Genomic DNA, 21,818 nt, shown 5'->3' with positions numbered 1-21,818 from the left:
GTTGTGGCAAGTGATGTTATCGATCACCAATATGAAGGCCGGCAACGGTACACGAGGGGGTGGGTTTCCACGCCCGGTATCCTTGATCTCCCCGGTGCTGGGATTTTACACACCGCACCAGGAACTTATTTAAGGCTGAGTCGACCTAGGGAAGGCCGAGGATCGATTCAGATAGTCGTCACTGACGTTGGCCGTGAGCGGGAATCGAACTCGGGTCGCTAGGTTCGTAGCGCAGCGCGCTCACCGCTCAACTACCGTCACGCTGGCACAAAGACAAAGATAAGACAAAGATCCCCCGTGTAGCCTTAACAGACTGTTGGGGCAAGTGCTGTTAGCGAGCACCTATGAAGGCCGGTACGGCACACGAGGGAGTGGGTGGCCAACACCACGCCCGGCCGCCTTTGTCTCCCTAGTAGCGATGTTTACACACCGCTACTCATTTTAGGCTGAGTCAACCTAGGGGAGGTCCAGGACCGGTTCAAATAATCGCCACCGGTGTTGGCCGTGAGCGGATATCGAACCCGGGTCGCCAGGTTCGTAGCGCAGCGCGCTAACCGCTACACTACCGCTCCCCACACACACACAGACGCACAAACACACCGACACACGCACAAACACACACCGACACACGCACAGACGCACGCACGCACGCTGCCACACTGGCAGTGCATGCACGAGCAGTCGCTTTGTTGTCGCGTAAAACTCTTTGGCTGGAAAATCAAAAGAGCTGCTGAGATGGGGAGGAGGTGGTGACGGTGGTGGTGGCGATGATGATAATGATGATGTGGGTCGCCCCCACCGCTCATCTTTTCTCCTCCCCTCCCAATAGCTTCTCCCCACCCCCCCAATTTGGCCAGACCAGCACTTACCGATCTTCAACCCCCCGCCTCTAGACGAGCATGTAAAGCACCCGTCGATCTGAGCGGTGCTTCATTCGCGAATCGCCTCCAGCGCTAAGAGGTAAAGACATCACCATCACTCACTCACTCATCTCTTTCCATCTACTCCTCTCCACGTGCTGTTCATCTTTGAAAACCGGCTGCTCGTCTCGGCTATGTACATATGTCGAACTTTTTTTGCGCCGTTCGTAGCCAACCGTGCTAATCGGAGGTGCGGGGGGAGGACAACGAGCCGGACACAAACAGCAGTTCTAAAGCAATGAGTTTTCAATCTTGGTGATTTAATAGTGCATAGCTCCAGTGGCTTTCGAATGTCGCAAGGAAGAGCGTTCCAGACGGCCGCAGAAGCGCATCTCAAAGTGCGCGATGCAGTGACCATCTTATCATCAGCATTATTAACTGTGGCTGGACAAAAGCATCCCCCGCCAAACCGAGCATGCGATGCAATTATCCATCATCAGCATCATCATCATATCGAGTTCGTGCAACGCAGTCCCATTTCATCGTTCCATCTCCCAGCGGGGGACGTGATCTCGGCCGCGTTTCGGTTCTGTGGATGCCACTCAGCTGTTAAGTGTCGACCACTTGAGCCGTCATCCCTTCAGCGAGCGATCTCTACTTCCTGAGCCCACCCTTCACAACAAATCGATGTGGTGTATCTAACGTGTGTATTTCATGCGATCCACGTGTCCATCCTCACTGTAGTGCAGAGTTAAACTGACGTCGATCTACCACCAGTGATCGACTCGGACTAGAGTTAGAATTCTAATTTTCGAATGAGCACGGTGAGCGAAATTCGATTTTATCGTCGAATTATTGTAAATCTTTACAACTATTTGCGTGTTTGGTAGACTATAAAATGAATGTAGTAACACTGCTTTTGTACCCAGCCTCTCTCTCTAGCTCTCATCCCAATGGAGACAGGGGCGGCCTTCCCTAGCAGCATGCGCCCCAACAGTCTGTTAAAAGCTGTACGGGGAATATTTATCTTTGCTATCATAATTAATTCACTAATGAATGTGTTCCGCCTTGAGCTACCGCTGCTGATGCTGTTGTTGTTGTTATTTGTGACATCTGCAGTCACGTTCGTCTCTGGCAGGCGGTCAGGATTTCACGGGGCGCTTTAGTTCCGCAGAGTTTCCGGAATTCGATAAGTCGCCAATTAGGACATGACGTCAACTCTTGTTTGTTTTCAGTTTGGTAAACAAATCGTGCCCGCCTCTAGCCCGATGCCGACCAGACGATTTTACATTGAACTTAGAACTCAGCGCATGCGTCAATTTACACCGTGGCCTTCAAAAAGGGGGAAACACACCTTAATAGGTGACGTGTCAAGCAACTCACCTTGGTCATAGCTGAGAGATAACGAAGCGGACGGTCATGTACATTTATATTATTTAAAAGGCCACGGTGGTATTGACGAATGCGTTGGGTTTTGTGGCCGTCTGTGCTCGCGCACCGCTGCCAACTGAAAGTTCTGGGCGTTTCTGGAAGGGTGATGCTCGGTTGAGGAAAGTGGTGGCCGTTATTGCCGTACGTAAGTTGAACTTCTTGGTTCTTTCGGTAAAGTCACGTAGAAGGGAAATAATAAAATGAAATAAATACCAAAATAATATTATTTTATTATTTCCCTTCTACGTGACTTTACCGAAAGAACCAAGAAGATGAATACCTGCAGTCACGAAAGCTTTAAATCGAAATTTAAGTTGAACTTATTCTGATCCGTACGCTGCCAACCCTGCTAATCGGAGGTACGTGGGCTGCTGGAGTTTTGTAGATCGTGTTCGGCGCTTGAGGCTAGGACTGTGTGCCGGCCACCGAGGAGATGGAGCGATGCCACAGCTGTCAATCCATACGGTTAACCAGTATTCTTGTACGGGGAAATTGAGTTTTTAGGTCTATACGGCGTACAACCGTTTCAATAGGGTAACATTGTGTTTGTGTATTTGTTTGTGTTTCTCTACTTGCGATGGGACTTTGTAGGATGAAGGTTGAGATGTATAAGGGGCACGGGGTGACTAATAGGGTTTGAATTGGTCTGTAATAAGGTAGGGCGCTGATAAGGGGTTGACAGGTATGCACTGCAAGCTGCTCATGTGCAAGTTCTTGGTGGATTATTGTTGTTGTTGTTACTTTGCTGGACTTAATTTAGAAAGGCCTTCAACTAGCAGTGGATGGACCATGATTATGAAAATGATTAATACAACTAATTCTTGCAATGGAGCGAGTCTTAGACTTAAGCCTCTTGCTGGCCTGAGCCAGTAGGTGGCAACTTCCACATATCTATCGCGGGGAAAGTTTTTCCATACGAAGACCAATGTTGTCTCGGGATATGAACGTGTTGAAATGAGCATGGAGGCTAATGAGCACTTTGTGCGGATAGTAACTGTAACTTTAACCCAAACCCTATGCTCAATCCTGACTCTGCTCATGACACATTACCCTATACGCATTGCTCTATCACTATCCCTAACCATGCCTTTATCCCCAAACGTACACCACTATCCTTAACCTTACCCCCATCCAAACCCTCTCCTTATCATTGATAACCATAACTCAACACTATCACTAACCCAATACCTAAACCTAACACCTGCTCTATCATTAACCCTGAACCAACATCTTAACCCCCGAGACAAGAATGAACGCTGACCCCTTAAAATACCATTAAATATCACCCGCGCATCATCCCCAACCCTCATCCTTGCTCGGAGTCAGAGGCGCCTATACTGCTGCATGGTTCAACCCTTTATTTCGTCGCAACGCAATTACCCGTAAGTGCGTGTCCGTTTTCGAGAGAGAGAGAGCCAAGACCAATTAGAGTGAAACGCAACTTCAAAGGCCCATTAAACAAAGAGAAGGAGGGAGACAGAGAGAGACAGGGGGAGAGAGACAGGGGGAGATAGGGAGGGGAGAGGGGCGGTGTTGGGAATCAGGGTAGCGCAGTCTGGGGTGATGGAACTTCAAGGGGGATTTTATTTCGATTTAAAGTTTTCGTGACTGCAGGGATTCATCTTCTTGGTTTTTTCGGTAAAGTCACGTAGAAGGGAAATAATAAAATAATAAACATAAAACATAATACAAATAATTCTCACTACGTTTCCCTTCTACGTGACTTTACCGAAAGAACCAAGAAGATGAGTTCAAGGGGGACGTTGGGTGAAAGGTCAAAATCATATCCGGGAGGATAGCACCGGGTCAGAGGCACCGAGTGGGGGCACCGATTACAATCCTGGGTTCAAATCCGGGGTTTCAGCCGCCTTGTGCTTAAAACGGGCTCTGGCGTGTGACGAGTTGAGAATTATGATGATGATGACGGTGGTGGTGTTATCCGGGTCACCAATGACTGGCACAACAAACGCCCCCATCATCGTTTAAAAAAAAATACTGTGCTGTTATTTCATTCGTTGATTGGGGAGCCGTGGCGCATTGATTTACGTACGCACTGCGCTATGAACCTGAACTCCTCAGTTCGATTCCGTGGCCGCTGCTAATGTCAGTGGCAAGTGAAATCTTCTTGCCAACACCGTAACCGACTCGGATGTCTGCTGTGTACGCGTGGCGCGTTACTTGATGTAACTCCAGGCAAATCTCGACGAGTCTCGAAACTTTGATTTAAAGCTTACGTGACTGCAGGGATTCATATTATTGGTTCTTTCGGTAAAGTCACGTATAAGGGAAATAATAAAATAATAAAAATATAAAATTCTCACGACGTTTCGACTGCAACACAAGCAATCATCATCAGATTATGAAATCCACAGCAAGAAAATCAGCAAGAAAATTTGCTGTGGATTTCACACCTGATGACGATTGCTTGTGTTGCTGTCGAAACGTCGTGAGAATTAAATATTTTTATTATTTTATTAGTTCCCTTCTACGTGATTTTACCGAAAGAATCAGGAATATGAGTCTCAAAACGTTATTTCTACAACCCCCCCCCCCCTCGCGTGTGGAATTATAAATTGGCCAAATCAAACGAACAACCTCAGTGATACCTCTTCTGAGCCAGCGGTGGGAAATTCCACATTGCCATGATGGGAGATGGGAGACAGATTATCATCAAGAGGACCACGCTTGAGTATTTATCTTGGAGAGAGGGGGAGGGGGGATGTGTGTGAGTGAGAGGTTGTCCAAGTGACGGTCGTGTAGCGATTATCGCTACGCTGCGCTACGAACCCAGCGAGCCGAGTTCGACTCCCGCCCACGGCCACCAACACCCAGTGGCGATTGTCTAAATCGGTCCTGGGCCCTCCCCTAGGTGGACTCAGCCTCAAATAAGCACTTGGTGAGGTGTGTAAAAACATCGCCACTGGGGAGACAAAGGCGGCCGGGCGTTCTGCTGGCCGTGCCGGTCATCAACGGCGCTCGCTCACAGCACTCAGCACCCACCAGTCCGTTAAAGGCTACGGGTGGGGGGATCTTTGTCTCTGTGCAGGGCGAGGATGTTGCTGCTGCTGCCGCTGCTCGTGTGCGGCCTCTCTTCTGCACTCTCCTTCACGCTCCCAACCGCAGCTCCGCCTCGCTCCGCCGCCCCCCTCCTGGCGCTCCCACCCAGCGCCCTGGACGGTGAGAGACGCCGGGCAGCGGGGGGGGGGGGTCGGTGGGGGTCTCGGTCTGCCTGTCCGCTGGGGGTCGTCTCGTACGGCCGCAGCGGTTTTCCCCCATCACCCCCCAACCCCCCTCCACGTGCTTTCGAATGCTCCCCACAGTTTACAGCGGCATCCCATTGACAGAGGACGTTTAAATCTTGATTTAAAGCTTAGCTTTCGTGACTGCAGGGATTCATATTCTTGGTTCTTTCGGTAAAGTCACGTAGAAGGAAAATAATAAAATAATATTAATATAAAACAATTAAAGTTCTCACGACGTTTCGACTGCAACACCTGATGATGATTGCTTGTGTTGCAGTCGAAACGTCGTGATAATTTGTATTGTTTTATATTAATATTATTTTATTATTTCTCTTCTACGTGACTTTACCGAAAGAACGAAGAATAAGAGGACGTTTACTTAATTATCTGAATGTGATTGTGGGTACTGTCATGTACTTACACTGGGAGGAATCCGATGAGCAATGAAGCTCTTTTTTTCACGCATGTCCAGCAAGGGCTGATCAGTAACGTTACTTAAGGAATATGTCAGTCGATCTTAATTTTGGAGCTTTCGTGACTTGCAGGAATTATTCTTTGGTTCTTTCGGTAAAGTCACGTGTACTTTACTACGCGTCTCTTCGTACTCATTGACATGTAATTTTTTTCTCTAACCCCTCCCTCTCTCTGCCTCCGCCCCCTCTGTCTATTTAAGGCCACCCCACAGAGACGATCTCCCTCTCTGTACCTGTGTTACTCTCTATATGTATCTTGGTGATATATGTCTGCTTATATGTCTGTCTATAGTTTTCTGGTTAGATTTTTTGTTGCTATTTCATTTATGCCTGATGATGATTGCTTGTGTTGCAATCGAAACGTCGTATGCAATTATTTAATTTATTATTTTATCTTTATACGTGACTTTACCGAAAGAACCAAAGAATAATATGTCAGTCGCTCAGGAGATGGAGCGATGGAATCTGTCGTCGCATGAACATCGTTAAGAGGTGGCGATGGCATCGGGGTGGGGGAGGCTTCATCCAGCAGTGGATTGAACATGTCTGATGTGAACGTGTGCACACACGCGTTCAACCCGTTGGTCAATCCACTCGTAGACGCTGCTGCTGATTGTGACTGTAATGACGATGGTCGTGGTAACGATGTTCTCACGATGATGTTCAGGAAAATGATGACGGATGATGTTGATGTTCTGCCTATGATAGTGGTGAAATTATATGGTGATCGAGTGATGGTGTTCTTCTGCCGGTGATGTTGACGATGTTGGTATATTAGTGGTGCCGGTGATGTAAACAATGTTGGTATATTAGTGGTGCGGTGATGTTGACGATGTTGGTATATTAGTGGTGCCGGTGATGTTAGCGATGTTGGTATATTAGTGGTGCCGGTGATGTTAGCGATGTTGGTATATTAGTGGTGCCGGTGATGTTAGCGATGTTGGTATATTAGTGGTGCCGGTGATGTTAACGATGTTGGCATATTAGTGGTGCCGGTGATGTTGACGATGGGTGCTCGGTGTTGTGTTCGCAGTGCTCTCGGAGCGCGGCTCTGCACTGCTCCGCGCCTCGCGCGAGTTCGCGCTCTCCGCGCTCAGCGTCTCCACCGCGAGGCGCAATCGAGAGCTGCTCATCTGCTACGGCGCAGGTGCCGTTTTCAGCAGCAGCAGTAGCAGCAGCAGCAGGAGGAGAATCATCATCATCGGCACCGCCGTCGTCATCAGTAGTAGCATCGGCATAATCGGGAACAGAGTCATCACTAAAGCTATTCCCCGCTCTTGACAACAGGAGATTGACAATCGTCATTCATTCATTGATTATTATTATTAAAATAGGAATAGGCATTATTTCTTCTGCCAAAAAACTTTCTATTTCTTTCAAATTTTGATACTGGCAAAAAAGGTCCCATGGTAATTAATGGTTATCCTGAACATCCTCATAATTAATATCATCAGCACCATCATGATTACAACCACTACCTTTAACACAACTCTGCTTTCATGATCATAGCGCTGTCCTCCATCAACGTCATTATCACCATTACCACCAAAATAAAAAAAATCACACATTTCCACATCTTACAACCACCAACATAATCATAATCACCATTACCACCCACAACCACCAGTCCTCTCCGTGACCTACGTGCCCATTCGTGTTTGTCTCTCCCCTCCCTCCCCCCCAACAGCAGCTGGTCTCACAGGGGCAGAACCAAGCTGCTCAGAGATGGCGGCGGCAGCGGAGGAGGAAGAGGAGGAGGCGACCCCGGGTCCCAGAGGACAGAGCACGGAGTCAGAGATGCCGTCTCTGACCTCGAAGACGATGGGATCCGGGAACGAACCACATCCGACTTCTGGCCCAGAGACCTCAGGCCCCGTGCAGGGACCCCTGGCCCCCACGGAGTCGTCCCCGCGTGGCTGTGCGCGCTTCGTGCGCCTGTGCAAGGCTGCCCGGCTCTCGGAGTCTGCGTGCCGCGACCTCGTGCGGGAGCGCTGCGACGCGAGGAGGCGCGCGTGCGGTACGGGACTCGGTCGACTCACAGTTGTGTGTGCAACACGTATGCCGTACGTAGACAATTGAGTTCAATTATTCGGTCGGGAGTCAATCCAAGCCCCCGAGATTTTTTTTTGTGTTACCAATTAAGACCCACTGAGCTCTCAATAGCTATTTTTTTAGAAGCGAACTGGCTCTCACACATCATGATTGCTCGACGAAGTGGCTTATCGCGTAGACATTTATCGCAGCCGAATACTCTAAACGCGTGATGTTGATTGTAAATGTGGAGGGAAAAACCGGAGGCCCCGGAAAAAAATCCACGTGACCACGAGAAGAAAAGTGCAAACTCCAAATATACAGCAAGTGTCAGGGTCACCGATAACAAATAAGCACCGCGTTTGTTAGAAGTCAACAGCTGCCATTCTAAAGTATCCAAAGTGTTGCCTCCCGCCGCAGAAACGTGGGATTTCCGCTCGTGTTAAAAGGCCAGTAGAAACTGTTGACCTTTTGACCTTTCAGATCTGGCCGTCGCAAGCGACGAAGCAACCGACGCCGGTGGTGGCGACGTCGCCACGCCGACCCCGTCTCGAGGCGCGCGGCGGGCAACACCGGCCGGGCCGGCGCTGGGCACAGTGGGGAGGGGCACGAGGCAGCGCGGTGTCGGGGTGCCCCGGATCGTGGGGGGCACGGAGCCCCCCCGCGGCGCGTTCCCGTGGCTCGTGTCGGCACGTCTCCGCGGGGCGCACGCGTGCGGCGCCGTGCTGGTGGCACGCAGGTGGGCGCTCACGGCAGCGCACTGCTTCCACAGGTGGGCGCCAGTCCAGGCACCGCTCCACGCTTTAGCTGGGATCGCTCGCCGGGGATAAGTCACTCGTCTGGGTTGTCTCACCTGTGGGATGGGCTCGGCTCGTTCTATGTCCACCCGGGCTCGCCCCAAAGGTGGAGCTAGGGGGGGGGGGGCAGGGGGGTACATATGTCCCTGGGCGCCAAGGTAAAGGGGCGCCAAAATTAGGCTTACAACGTTACATTAGAACTTATTGCGGCGGGCGCGGCAGCCTGAAACTACTGCACAAATCTACACCTCAACCTAAAAGTTTATATATCCCGCCACACACAGCCTACATGTCATGTAATTACATTTTGGTATGTGATTAAACGGGGGGGGGGGGGGGGCGCCAATTTTATAGTTCGTCCCCGGGCGCAAAATATCCTAGCTACGCCACTGGCTCGCCCTCATCTGGGCACTCACGTGGCGTCTCACCTGGGGTCTCACTCTAGCATACCTCGGCTGTGACGTGAGTGGCCACGAATGGGGTTGGGTGGATAGAGAGTTCTGAAAGCTGTGCACGTGTCTTGGTTGAGCTTCCCGAAATGTGCTGGCTGCTAGGGATCGTGGGGCCCGTGACCTCTGGCTCGACAAGCGTTGACCTCCGTAACCTCCCGCGTCGATTGTCCCAGGAGCAAACGTGAGGACGACTGGGCGGCCGTGCTGGGGGAACATGACCTGGTGGAGGTCGATCCCTTCGAGTCGACCATCGCTATCAACCGCATCATCATCCACCCGCACGTAAGCCTCACACACAACAACAACGACAGCCGCCGTCATTCCTATGATCACTGTTACATTGCTTTTATGGCTTTATTTTGGTGATTTCGAAAAGTTTTTTGTTTTGGCCATGTTTGTTTGTTGTAGTACGGAGTTAGACTGATGGACTTAATCTAAGTTGTATTGTGGTTGTTGTTGTTGTTTGACTTGCATCTCACTGGGATTTTTGCACACAGCGTTGGTGTACGGTGATTTTTGTGGAATATTTTGCTGTCTTTTCCCGGATTTTCTGTTTGCACATAGTCACATAGTGACTTTGAGATGTTTTTTTGTTCATGTTTTTGTTTTTTGTTTGTTGCGGTTGCACCCGATTCAAGAGCCGCATGGCTCACAGGGCTATACCTAATACATGAAACTGAAACGCGGCGGTGGTGGTGACACCACGACGCTTGGATGGACTCCATCGTGTGTAGTTGATTATAACAAACTGGTGGAGTCTGTTACACAACAGTACTTCATCTTAAAAGCCATTCACTGCTCCATGAATTGTATTTATTCCATAAATGCTTAATATCCTGTTCGCAATTTCGTTTGTATGTATGTTGAACTTACCGCGCTAATCGGAGGTGCTGGGGAAGGGCAACAAACTAAACACAAAACACAGTTGTAAAGAAATCAGTTTTCAATCTGGATGATTTAAATGTGCAGAGCTCCAGTGGCTTCCTAATATCATAAGAAAGAGCGTTCCAGACGGCCGCAGAAGCGCACCTGAAAGCGCGCGATGCAGTGGCCGTCTTTGTTCGATGGCTACGAATTAAAATTTATATTTCATCTCATTCGAATTGCCAGCGCCGTCTCGGATCACAAAGTGATTTCGGCAAACCCGGTGTCCGTGCGCGCCCTTGTCCTCCAGTACGACCCTCGCTCCTTCGACTGCGATGTGGCACTCATGGAGCTGGCTCAGCCGGCACCGCTCAGCGCCCACGTCTCCACGCTCGCCCTGCCCCCCAGCAGCCTCCAGCTCCCGCCCGGCACCCCCTGCACCGTCGCAGGATGGGGCACCCTGCTGGAAGGTGCGCGGGTTAGGGGCTGTGGAATGCTACGTCCCGTGCGCTCGCACGAGCAGCTATGAGCGGCCTGAGGCTGATAGGAGGGAAGGGTCTAAGTCCGTATTTACATATTGCAACAAAAATTACGAAGTCAACAAACATCATTATTTATTTAGCTACAGTGAGGGAAAAAAGTATTTGATCCCCTGCTGATTGTGTACGTTTGCACACTGACAAAGAAATTATCAGTCTATAATTTTAATGGTAGGTTTATTTGAACAGTGAGAGACAGAATGACAACAAAAAAAATCCAGAAAAACGCATGTCAAAAATGTTATAAATTGATTTGCACCTAAATGAGGGAAATAAGATTTTTATTTTACTTTTATTAATTTTATTTTTTATTTTTTACCTACGTGACTTTACCGAAAAAAACCCTAAGAATATGAATCCTTGCGGTCACGAAAGCTTCAAATCTAGAATCAATCGCCTCCTAGTCCGTGCAGCACAATCACCGCTGTACAATCTGTAAGTGCCACGTGCTCTCCCGCTGCCGCTGCTGCTGCCCCCCTCTGCTGCCCGCAGACGGCCCCGGCTCCCGGGTGCTGCTCGCCGCGCAGCTGCCCCTGCAGCCCCAGGCGCTGTGCCGCTCTGCGCTGGGCCCGGCCCACGTCACGGCGGGGATGCTGTGCGCGGGTCGCATGGACGGCGCCGCCGACACCTGCCAGGTGCGCACGCAACGACGGCGACCACAGCCACAGCCACAGCAACAGCCACAGCCACAGCAACAGCCACAGCCACAGCAACAGCCAGAGCAACAGCAACAGCCACAGCAACAGCCACAGCACGCACGCGACGCAGACGCCGACTAAATCCCGTTGGCATTAGACGGGCTGTTAGCGGCAGATGATGTTCAGAGAGCACCTGCGAAGGCCGGGTGATGGCACACGCAGGGGATGGTGTGGACGACGCCACGACCGGCCGCCTTTGTCTCCCCCATTGCTGATGTTAACACACAGCACCAGGGTATATATTTAAGGCTGAGTCGACATAGTGGAGGCCCAGCACCGGGTCAAATATTCGCATGTTTGTTGAACATCTTTCGCATTGTACGTAGCCAACTGTGTTAATCGGAGATGCGGCACTGTTTTTGGTCGCAAGCGGGAATGGAACTCGAGTCGCCGGGTTCGTAGTGCAGCGTGCTAGCCACTGCGCAGACGAGACTTTGTAAATCCACTGCTGGATGAGGGCCTCCCCATGCCGTCCGTATCGTGGGGGGGTGAGTTACTTTGGCCACCCTGTAATACTTCACCATGACGGCCGATGCGGGTAGGCGAAGGCAGTAAGATGCGGGAGCGTAGACGTGCAGTACAACAGCGGCCTTTTACCGCGAGGCAGAATCGTAATCGGACCAGAATCAGAACATGTATTTATACTGGAAGAATCCGATGAGCCATCAAGCTCTTTTTCACATACGTCCAGCAGAGGCTCCGTCTCGCCGGCTTTGTGCAACGCAAACTCTCCGCGCGCGTGTGTGTCGGCGGACAGGGCGATTCTGGGGGGCCCCTGGTGTGCACCCCCCCAAACCCATCGCGGGCCCCCTCCGCCCCCGCCGCCCCGGTGCTGCTGGGCGTGGTGTCGTGGGGGGACGGCTGCGCCGAGGTGGGGAAGCCCGGAGTGTACGCGCGCGTGCCTCGCTTCTCGCACTGGGCCCGGCAGCAGATGGCACGTAAGGCTCCTCCTGCACGCCTGTCATTCACTCATCAATCACCTGCCACTTACCGCTCGCCTGTCACTCGCTCGCCGCTCGCCTGTCACTCACTCATCGATCATCTGTCATACTTTTGATTTAAAGCTTCCGTGACTGCAGGGATTCATATTCTTGGTTTTTTCGGTAAAGTCACGTAGAAGGGAAATAATCAAATAGTAGAAATATAAAACAATAAAAATTATCACGACGTTTCGACTGCAACACAAACAATCATCATCAGGTGTGAAATCCACAGCAAGAAAATGTGAAATTTTTTTTTGTCAATCACTCACTGCTGACCACTTTAGTTTGTCGACTTAGCACAATAACACGACGTCTACAGATTAAGTGGCCCACCTGCACGCGTGCACATTTGAACGTTTGTCTGGAGAACTCCGCTCCATCGATTTCAGTGAACGCCGACTCAGTTGAGAGCTTTACGTGAAAATCGGGTAAAATTCACAAAAACTATTGACCTTTGACCCTGATGTTACTGCTGCCCCAGTTCCCGTGGGGAGCCGGGAGCCGACGTGCGCGGAGCTAAGACAACTTCGCGCTGTCGAGGCCGGGCCACTGCGCGAGAACAGAGACTCGCAGCTCTGCTTCTTCTACTCCCGGCCCTGCCGCCCCTCGCAGATGCCCCCAGGGGCCCCCTCGGTGAGAACCCCCGAACCCGGACAGAAGAACTCGCACGGCCCCCCTGGGGATCCCCCCGTAGCGAGAGACCTGGCCCAGGTACCTCTAAAGGAGACCACCACTCGCACAGCCCCCCTGGGGACCCCCCGTGATGAGAACCCCGAACCCAGACAGAAGAACTCACACAGCCCCCCTGGGGACCCCCCATAGCCAGAGACCTGGCCCAGAGAGACAGCCACTCGCAGTTACCTTGAGGGTAACCCCGCGATGGGATCCCTGTGATTCAGAGACCCCTGAAAGATACCAACGATGATCCCCATTGATGGTGGCCAACCACGAGTTCTTTCCACTTGGTGGTGGTGACGAGGCTGCAGCAACTCAAAGTTTTGATCATGATGATGAAGAACGATGCTTTGTTCTGGCTTGTGTTATTTTATGGCTGCTGATGGTGCTGATGGTGATGATGGTGCCGATGATGAATGCTGATGGTGTTGATGATGCTAATGGTTGTTGATGGTGCCGATGATGGTGCTGATGCTGACGGTGCTGATGATGCTAATGGTTGTTGATGGTGCTGATGATGAATGCTGATGGTGCTGATGGTGCTAATGGTTGTTGATGGTGCTGATGATGGTCCTGATGATGGTGCTGATGATGGTGTCGATGATGACGCTGATGGTGCTGATGGTGATGGTGCTGATGATGAATGCTGATGGTGCTGATGATGCTAACGGTGTTGATGGTGCTGATGATGGTGCTGATGATGATGCTGACGGTGTGTGTGTCCTGTGTGGGGTGTCCAGGCCCCTCTGCTGGGTTCCCCGGCGTCTAGCGACGTGTGCCAGCGTGCGTCGCGCGTCTCCTGCGCCAAGAAGAAGCGGGCGTGTGGTGAGTGGGACCCGGGCCTAGGCTCACCCAGCTTCAAGGCTTCAATGATACGAGCATTCAATGCATTCACATGCGATGGCTTGCAAGTGCACACCACGCCTGCATACACACTGGCTCACGTGCGCATGCGTTGACGTGTGTGGAAGTGTCCACGTGCGTTCACGTGTGTGTAGGCGGCGCACGTGCGCTGACGCTCGTGCCTGCGTGCGTGCTCATTCTTTTATTCCACAGAGTTGCGGGATGTACTGGGGGGCCTGGTGCGATCACTGGGTCGAGAGTCGGAGCTGAGGAGGAGACACGGGGGCTTCCCGGGGCCTCTGAGTGCCCCCATCTCCCACCCACTACAGCAGCAGCAACAGGAACAGCAGGAGTGGGAAGAACTGCAGCAGATACAGCAGTGGGAGCAACAGGAGGATGAGAAGTGGCAACGACAGCAGCAGCCGCAGCGGGGAGTGCGACAGCAGCAACCAGAACAACAGGTGCAGCAGGAACAGAATCAGCAGCAGCAACAACAGCAGCAACAGCAGCCACAGGGACAGCAGCAGCAACTGGAACAGCAACCTGAACAGCAAGAGCAGCGGCAGCAGCAGGAACAACAACAGCAGCAAGAACAGCAGCAGCAACTGGAACAGCAACCGGAACAGCAACAGCAGCCACAGCAGCAGGAACAACAGCAACAGCAGCCACAGCAGCCAGAACAGCAGCAGCAGCAGGAACAGCAGCGACGTCGGGTATTTAAAGTGACTGAACTTCTGGAACCGCTGAATCGGAGACAACATATGCTAGGGCGACAGCAACCAGACCTCATTCACATGCAGCACCTACAGCTAGAGCAGCAACAACAACAGCAACCACGACATCAACAACAGGCGCAGCATCAACTGCAACATCAGCTGCAACAACTGCAGCAGCAGCAGCAGCACCAAACGAGTCTGCTTCAGCAGCAAATGAATCAAACTCGGCAGAAGCAGCAAACGAATCAGAGCCAGAAGCAGCCGAATCTAACCGAGCAACGACATCAACTGAATCAGATTCAACTGCAGCAGAATCAAACTCATGACGAACTGAATCAGATTCAACTGCAGCAGGATCAAACCCAGGACGAACTGAATCAGATTCAACTGCAGCAGAATCAAACTCAGGACGAACTGAATCAGATTCAACTGCAGCAGAATCAAACCCAGGACGAACTGAATCAGATTCAACTGCAGCAGAATCAAACTCAGGACGAACTGAATCAGATTCAACTGCAACAGAATCAAACCCAGGACGAACTGAATCAGATTCAACTGCAGCAGAATCAAACCCAGGACGAACTTAATCAGATTCAACTGCAGCAGAATCAAACCCAGGACGAACTGAATCAGATTCAACTGCAGCAGGATCAAACCCAGGAAAAAATGAATCAGGTTCAACTGCAGCAAAATCAAACCCAGGACGAACTGAATCAGATTCAACTACAGCAAAATCAAACCCAGGACGAACTGAATCAGATTCAACTGCAGCAAAATCAAACCCAGGAAGAACTGAATCAGATTCAACTGCAGCAGAATCAAACCCAGGAAGAACTGAATCAGATTCAACTGCAGCAGAATCAAACCCAGGACGAACTAAATCAGATTCAACTGCAGCAAAATCAAACCCAGGATGAACTGAATCAGATTCAACTGCAGCAAAATCAAACCCAGGACGAACTGAATCAGATTCAACTGCAGCAGATTCAAACCCAGGACGAACTGAATCAGATTCAACTGCAGCAGAATCAAACCCAGGAAGAACTGAATCAGGTTCAAGTGCAGCAAAATCAAACCCGGGAAGAACTGAATCAGGTTCAAGTGCAGCAGAATCAAACCCATGAAAAATTGAATCAGGTTCAACTGCAGCACAATCAAACCCAGGACGAACTGAATCAGGTTCAAGCGCAGCAGAATCAAACCCTTCAAGTGAATCCATCCCAGGATACATATCAAGTGCAATGGCAGCATTTGAATCAAACAGAAGACCTCAATCAGACACAGCAGCCGCTGAACGAAAGCACAACTCTCAATGGTCTTATTCCGCTCAATAAATCCCAGCTGTATCAATCTCATCAGTGGATAAATGATCAATCTCACGAGCAGCTGGATCAAACCAAGCAAAGACAGAACCAAAGCCAGGGACTGGATCTGTCCGAGCAACTGAATCAAACTGAACTGCATCTACAACAGCATCAGTTCCAGCAGCAGCATCAGCCAGATTATTTACAACAACCGGATCTAACCCAACCTCAACCGCATCAAACTCAGCAGGTGCCGAGTCAAAATCTATCGGATCCATCCCATGAGGATCTACATCAAAGTGAACAACTCAATCAGCAGCTAAATCAGTCCCATCGCGAGGGGTACCTATCCCACCCGGAGTTAGATCGAACCGAACAAGTGACTCAATCCCACGCGGAGCTGAATGGATATCACCAGCAGCTGGATCACACTAAACGGTTGAATCAATCCCAGCATCAGCTCAATGAAACACATCGGCAACTGGATCAATCTCACATAAGTAATCGGTCCCAACTGCTCGATCAATCCCGACACCTTCTAAGTGAAACCCAACAACCGAATCGACCCTACCAACAGCTGAATATATCCAGCCAGGATCTAAATGACACCCAACAAACGAATCAAATGCAACAGGTGCATCAATCCCACCACGAGCAACAGCAGGTGGATGAAGCCCTCCGGCTGGCCCCGGGTCCGCCGTTCCTGTCGCCTGCGTCCTCCTGTCCCGGGCTCCGAGCGGCCGAGGAAGCCCTCTCTCGGGAGACCGACTCCTGGAGATGGGTCCTCAGGGTCCCCGAGGAGAAGCTGCTCATGGAGTTCACGCACGTGAGGCCCGCCCCACCGGCCCCCACACGAACCCCGCGGTTTGCCAGAGACAGAATCTGTGTTTTTAGAACACAAGCAATCGTCATCAGGTCAAAAACAAACCGTAGTGAACTTAGAAATGCAATGCAATACAACACAGGGAGTCGGCTAACAACACACTCAGCACTTTAACTGGTTGATTACGTTCTTCCAAAGTTGCTAAATTTGAGAGAGAGACAAAACACAGACAACGGAGACACACAGACAGACACACAAGTAGAGAGAGACAACACAGAGACACAGAGCAGAGGTCGCAATCGGGTATCTGATACCCGTATCCTACCCGATACCCGGCTACCCGTACCCGGCCGGGTACGGGTACCCGTTTGCGACCCTGGTGCGGCCGGGTACGGGTACGGGTAAGGAAACAAAACCCGTTTGCGACCTCTGACACAGAGAGTGAGACACACACAACATAGACACACAGAAACCCAACGCCTCTGTGTCGAGGCACTCGAAATTGAATGATCTGCATGTGAACGCATCAATAAATACATTCATAAAACCACCCCCTCCTCCAACCGCACCACTTGTCAACACCCTCCCCCCATTTCCTCCGCCCCCCCCCAATCCCATCGTACCCCCCCTCCGCTCTAGGTGTGGCTGGAGTCGCGCACGAGGATTGCGCGTGTGCGGGCCCTGGTGAACGGGGAGGCCCTCCTCTTCTCGACGGCGCTGGGCCCCGAGGGAGACTCCCTGCAGACTCGGCTCATCCGCATAATCGCCCCCGCCCTGAGGGCGGCGCGGGCACCCCGAGGCACGCGGGGTCAGGGCCAGACTCGGGCGGCTGGGTCGAGGTCGGGCTGAAGGGTTTTGGGGTCAGGGTTTTGCCGTCAAAGAGTCGAGGTTCGGGCCGATGTCTCGCCTCTCTCAAGGTCGGGAGGGGTTGGGTCAATGCCGTGACTGGTTCTGGTTGGGGGGGTTGGTGGAGATTTGAGGGGCCAAGGTCATGGCTGAGTCAGAGTCAGCGTGTAGGCGCGTGGCCAATCAGGGTCAAGGTCTGATTGAAGGTCACGATGATGTCAGAGGGGTCAAGATCATGGTCAAGATTGTGGCCAGGGTCAATGTTGGGCCGATGCTCGTGTTCTACCACGCACAGCCTCGCCATGCTGGATGAGGGCCTTCCCCCACCACGTGGGTCACGGTGGGGGGGGGGGGGGGGGTATTTGACCTCGCTGGTCAGTGCAGGTTAGCGAAGGCGGGGTGGGGGGGAAATAGACGTGGCCCCATTCAAATACAGTACATTACAACAACGCATTATTTGGGTCTTTCGGTAAAGTCACGTAGATAGGTTCAAAGAAAATGACAAAAAAATATTATTATTAAATAATAATATAATATTATTATTTGTTGTTATTATTTTATTATTATTTAATAATATTTTATTTTAACCTATCTACATGACTTTACCGAAATACCCAAACAATATGAATTCCTGCAGTCACGAAAGCTTTCAGTCAAGACGTTATCACAACAACGGTTTTGCTGCACCGCCCTCTGCTGCCCACAACACAGAGTTGCCCACGCAACCGCCTCTGACAACCGGCGTAGACGGTGTTCAGTTAAAGGACGTGAACTAAAATTAATTATGAATCGCAACGAGCTCTCACCCGCCTTAGTGAATAAAGGGAGTCAATCGCAGGAGGTTAACGCATCGTGACGGGTCCTTGTCTGGTTTAAATAATAAAGGGATGCAAATTACAAGGAGATCATGATTCGCATTAGACTTTCGCATGGTGAAATAAAGGCCGACAAGATAATATTGGCGAGCTCATGCCAACTCTTCGGGTTTTTTTCCGGTAAGTCACGTAGGTAAAAAATAAAATTAAAATTAATAGAAGTGATTTTTATTTTACTTTTATTAATTTTATTAATTGTATTAATTTAAATTTTATTTTTTACCTACGTGACTTTACCGAAAAAAAACCTAAGAGTATGAATCCTTGCAGTCACGAAAGCTTCAAATCTCGAGCTCATGCCTGGTTACATTCCTGCGGAGGGAGCTAGTAGTAACGTTGGGTTGCTCGGTCAATGGCCAGAGTCAACGGCGGCGTGGTGTATTCCGCAAATATGCCCGACTGTGAGGGCGGGCACAAGCCGGCGTGAGTAGGTAAAACGTTGAGTTTTATAAGGGCACCACGGGGTGACCAGCCCCTCCCCACCCGGCCCGACCCCACCCTCCCCACCCAGCCCCTCTCCACCCTCCCCACCCAGCCCCTCCCCACCCAGCCCCTCCCCACCCTCCCCACCCAGCCTCTCCCTCCCCACCCAGCCCTTCCCTGCACGACGGACACAATAATCCCCTGTGGGCTGGTGTAACCAGAAGGTTCCTACCAGTAACAAAGGACGTGGAGCAGCAAAGACGAATAGTTATGGCCTCTGGTCTGGTCGGAATCAGGACGTCAAACGCAAGAGACCAATGCATCTCAATTGAACGTTCACCTGGTTCAATAAAGGCTGTCAGTGAACAAGAGATGATGGGTCTCAACGGTCTCTTGCCTGGTCAAGCATACTGAAATGTGAAATTGTAGCTTGCTGGACAACTGTGCAAAAACAGAGCTTCAATGCTCATTGGATCCCTCCAGTCTAAATGAACATTCTGATTCTGATTCAACAAATAGTTTTATCTTTAAAAACAAATCTGTACAAAACATCTGCTTGTTTATTATCGATACAATTGTAATGTTATTTTATGTAAAGTATTTTCTATCATGTTTTTTATCGGTTATTTTTTTTAAATGTACAGTTTTGTTCTGTTGGTAAATAAAATTTTAATTTTTTGGTATAAAATTTGTGAGCGTGATATGATTTGTGACACTACGCACAGGAAAGGGTCCTCTCTGGAGGAGACCATCTGAAAGGGTTTCAAACAAAGGACTCCGTTTTCTTGGTTCTTTCGGTAAAGTCACGTAGAATGGAAATAATAAAGTAATAAAAAGAAAAATAATTAAATATATTTTTATATTCTTTTATAAAGTCACGTAGAAGGGAAATAATAAAATGTAAACATACAAAAACATATTTATATATTATTTTATTCTGTTTTATTTTTATTAGTTGAAACAATAAATAAATCATAAAATATCTCTACTTTTCCCTACTAAAATATATTAATATATTATTTTGTTATGAATTGGCACGTTCTGTTTACGTGACAGCCCTTACTAGTTGGCTGTGTCGGGTGGTGGCGGGTTAAACGACACATTTATGTATTTACGCGATCTAACCCAACAAAAACCTCTATTATGGATGGCGGGGGTGTGTGCCACAAGTTGTGTATTGTCAGGGGCTGCACGTAAGTGGCCCCATCAAAGGCCACTAGGGGACGCCAGTGGCCCGTCACAAATTGTGCTGTGATGGTTCCACCTGAAGACGGAGACTTGTGTTGCCTCCGAAACGTCGTGATTTAATTGAGTTTCATTTATTATTATTTAATTGAGTTTCATTTATTACTATTTTTTTTTACCTACGTGACTTTACCGAAATAACCTAATAGTATGCAATGATCCAGCCGGCGCGATTTTGGACAAACCTTTCGTTGACTTAAAGCTTTCGTGGCTGCAGGAATTCATATTGTTTGGGGTCTTTCGGTAAAGTCACGTAGATAGGTCGTTCGTCATCAGGAAGATGACGAACGCTTGTGTTGGGATCGAAACGTAGGTTTTGGTTATTTTCTTTGAGCCTATTTACATGACTTTACCGAAAGACCCCAAGAATATAAAGCTTTCCTTAATTTGCATTTAAAAAGCCGAACTTACGTAGTTAAAAAAACAAATCTCGTCGGTTGATGAGATGTTAATTACCTCGCCTGGTATACAGGAGTTTGTGGATTCGATCCCGACCCAGACGCCTGCTGAGTCTGAATGTTATCCCCGTGATTGCGTGGATTTTTATCCGGGTCCTCCCGTTTTTCCCTCCAAATTTAGAAACACGCGTTTAGAGCATGTGGCTGCTATAAATGTGCACGTGATAAGCCACTTCGATGAGATTTCATTTGTGGTCAGGTCGCTTCTGAAAAAGAGCATCATAGCTCAGTGGGCCTGAGCTGGTAAAATAAAAATAGTAAAGAAAACATTTTAAAAAACTTCGACGACGGCAGGATTCGAACCTGCAATCTTCTGATCCGAAGTCAGACGCCTTATCCATTAGGCCACGCGGCCACACTTGATAAGCTGGATGATCGAAGTCATTGTGTATGACAGTTCAAACGGGCAACAGAGCGGCGATCATCTTTATTGGCTTGCCCTAAGCTCGCGGTCTAACCCCCAAAAAACAACCTTATTTTGAATAATATTGGTCGCGAAAGCCCACGTGTTACACTTATGAATCTCCAATTGGGAATTACTGGGTGAGGATCGTGGAGATGAAACAAAAGATGACGGATTTTTGTTCGCACTCACTTAACCGTCAAAGTAACAGAATCAGTTTTTTTTTCAGAATCACAACATTTATTTATACTCGAGGAATCCGATGAGATTTAAATATATTTTTCATAGATCTCCACTAGGGGACAACGTCAGGACGTTACAATACAAATAAGTAATATTAACAAATACTTTTTTTAAACACGCTTTAATGAAATGTACCCTACTCGTAATGGCAGAACTCCAGAAAGTGGCCCCGAAGCTTGCCATAACGTAAGGGGCCGTGGTGATTTACAGCCAACGTCAGTTGAGCGTTGACAATTAGACCCAAGCCGAAACATAACGTACATAAATGCATTCTTAAAAATACTTTTTTTATGATAGAATATAGTATTGTCATCAGTATGACATGAGTATACCAAGCTTGCAGTCGATAACACATTGGGAAGTGGGTTGAAATTGAGTTACAAGATTTGAGCATACGACAACAACAGACAGTGAGTTAAATTGAAGCGTGTAAAAACACGATAGGTAGCCAGGGGACCAGTGTCAATTCTCTCCATGTCACAAATAATAATGCGTCTAAACTACAGGTTTCTGTCCGTGATAATCGCTGTAGACAAATAGAGCGGTCACCCATCCAAAAAACGATTAGCCAAGCTCAATCCTGAGTACTGTGTG

The 21,818-nt window shown here is 49.5% G+C and overlaps 1 protein-coding gene and 1 non-coding gene across 2 annotated transcripts; one reads left to right on the top strand and one right to left on the bottom strand.

The window, feature by feature from the left end:
* Nucleotides 1–5,341: 5,341 nt before the first annotated feature.
* LOC133360322 (trichohyalin-like) lies at nucleotides 5,342–17,609 on the top strand. The gene is made up of 12 exons (XM_061578970.1): nucleotides 5,342–5,468; nucleotides 7,040–7,153; nucleotides 7,697–8,023; nucleotides 8,521–8,809; nucleotides 9,460–9,568; nucleotides 10,461–10,620; nucleotides 11,182–11,324; nucleotides 12,145–12,325; nucleotides 12,852–13,003; nucleotides 13,786–13,870; nucleotides 14,102–16,734; nucleotides 17,371–17,609. Exons 1-12 carry the CDS (start codon nucleotides 5,345–5,347, stop codon nucleotides 17,578–17,580), a joined length of 4,527 nt encoding a protein of 1,508 aa, XP_061434954.1. The 5' UTR covers nucleotides 5,342–5,344; the 3' UTR covers nucleotides 17,581–17,609.
* A 3,251-nt stretch (nucleotides 17,610–20,860) lies between these two features.
* TRNAR-UCG (transfer RNA arginine (anticodon UCG)) lies at nucleotides 20,861–20,933 on the bottom strand. Its single transcript has one exon. It is a non-coding gene; the product is annotated as a tRNA-Arg (tRNA).
* Between the last annotated feature and the right edge of the window lie 885 nt (nucleotides 20,934–21,818).

This window comes from Lethenteron reissneri, chromosome 68, assembly GCF_015708825.2.
Source record: "Lethenteron reissneri isolate LAM-NWPU_2019-01 chromosome 68, ASM1570882v1, whole genome shotgun sequence".
Taxonomy (NCBI): Eukaryota; Metazoa; Chordata; class Hyperoartia; order Petromyzontiformes; family Petromyzontidae; genus Lethenteron; species Lethenteron reissneri.
The sequence above is the reverse complement of the archived record's forward strand: the minus strand, read 5'-3'. Positions and strand labels throughout refer to the sequence as shown.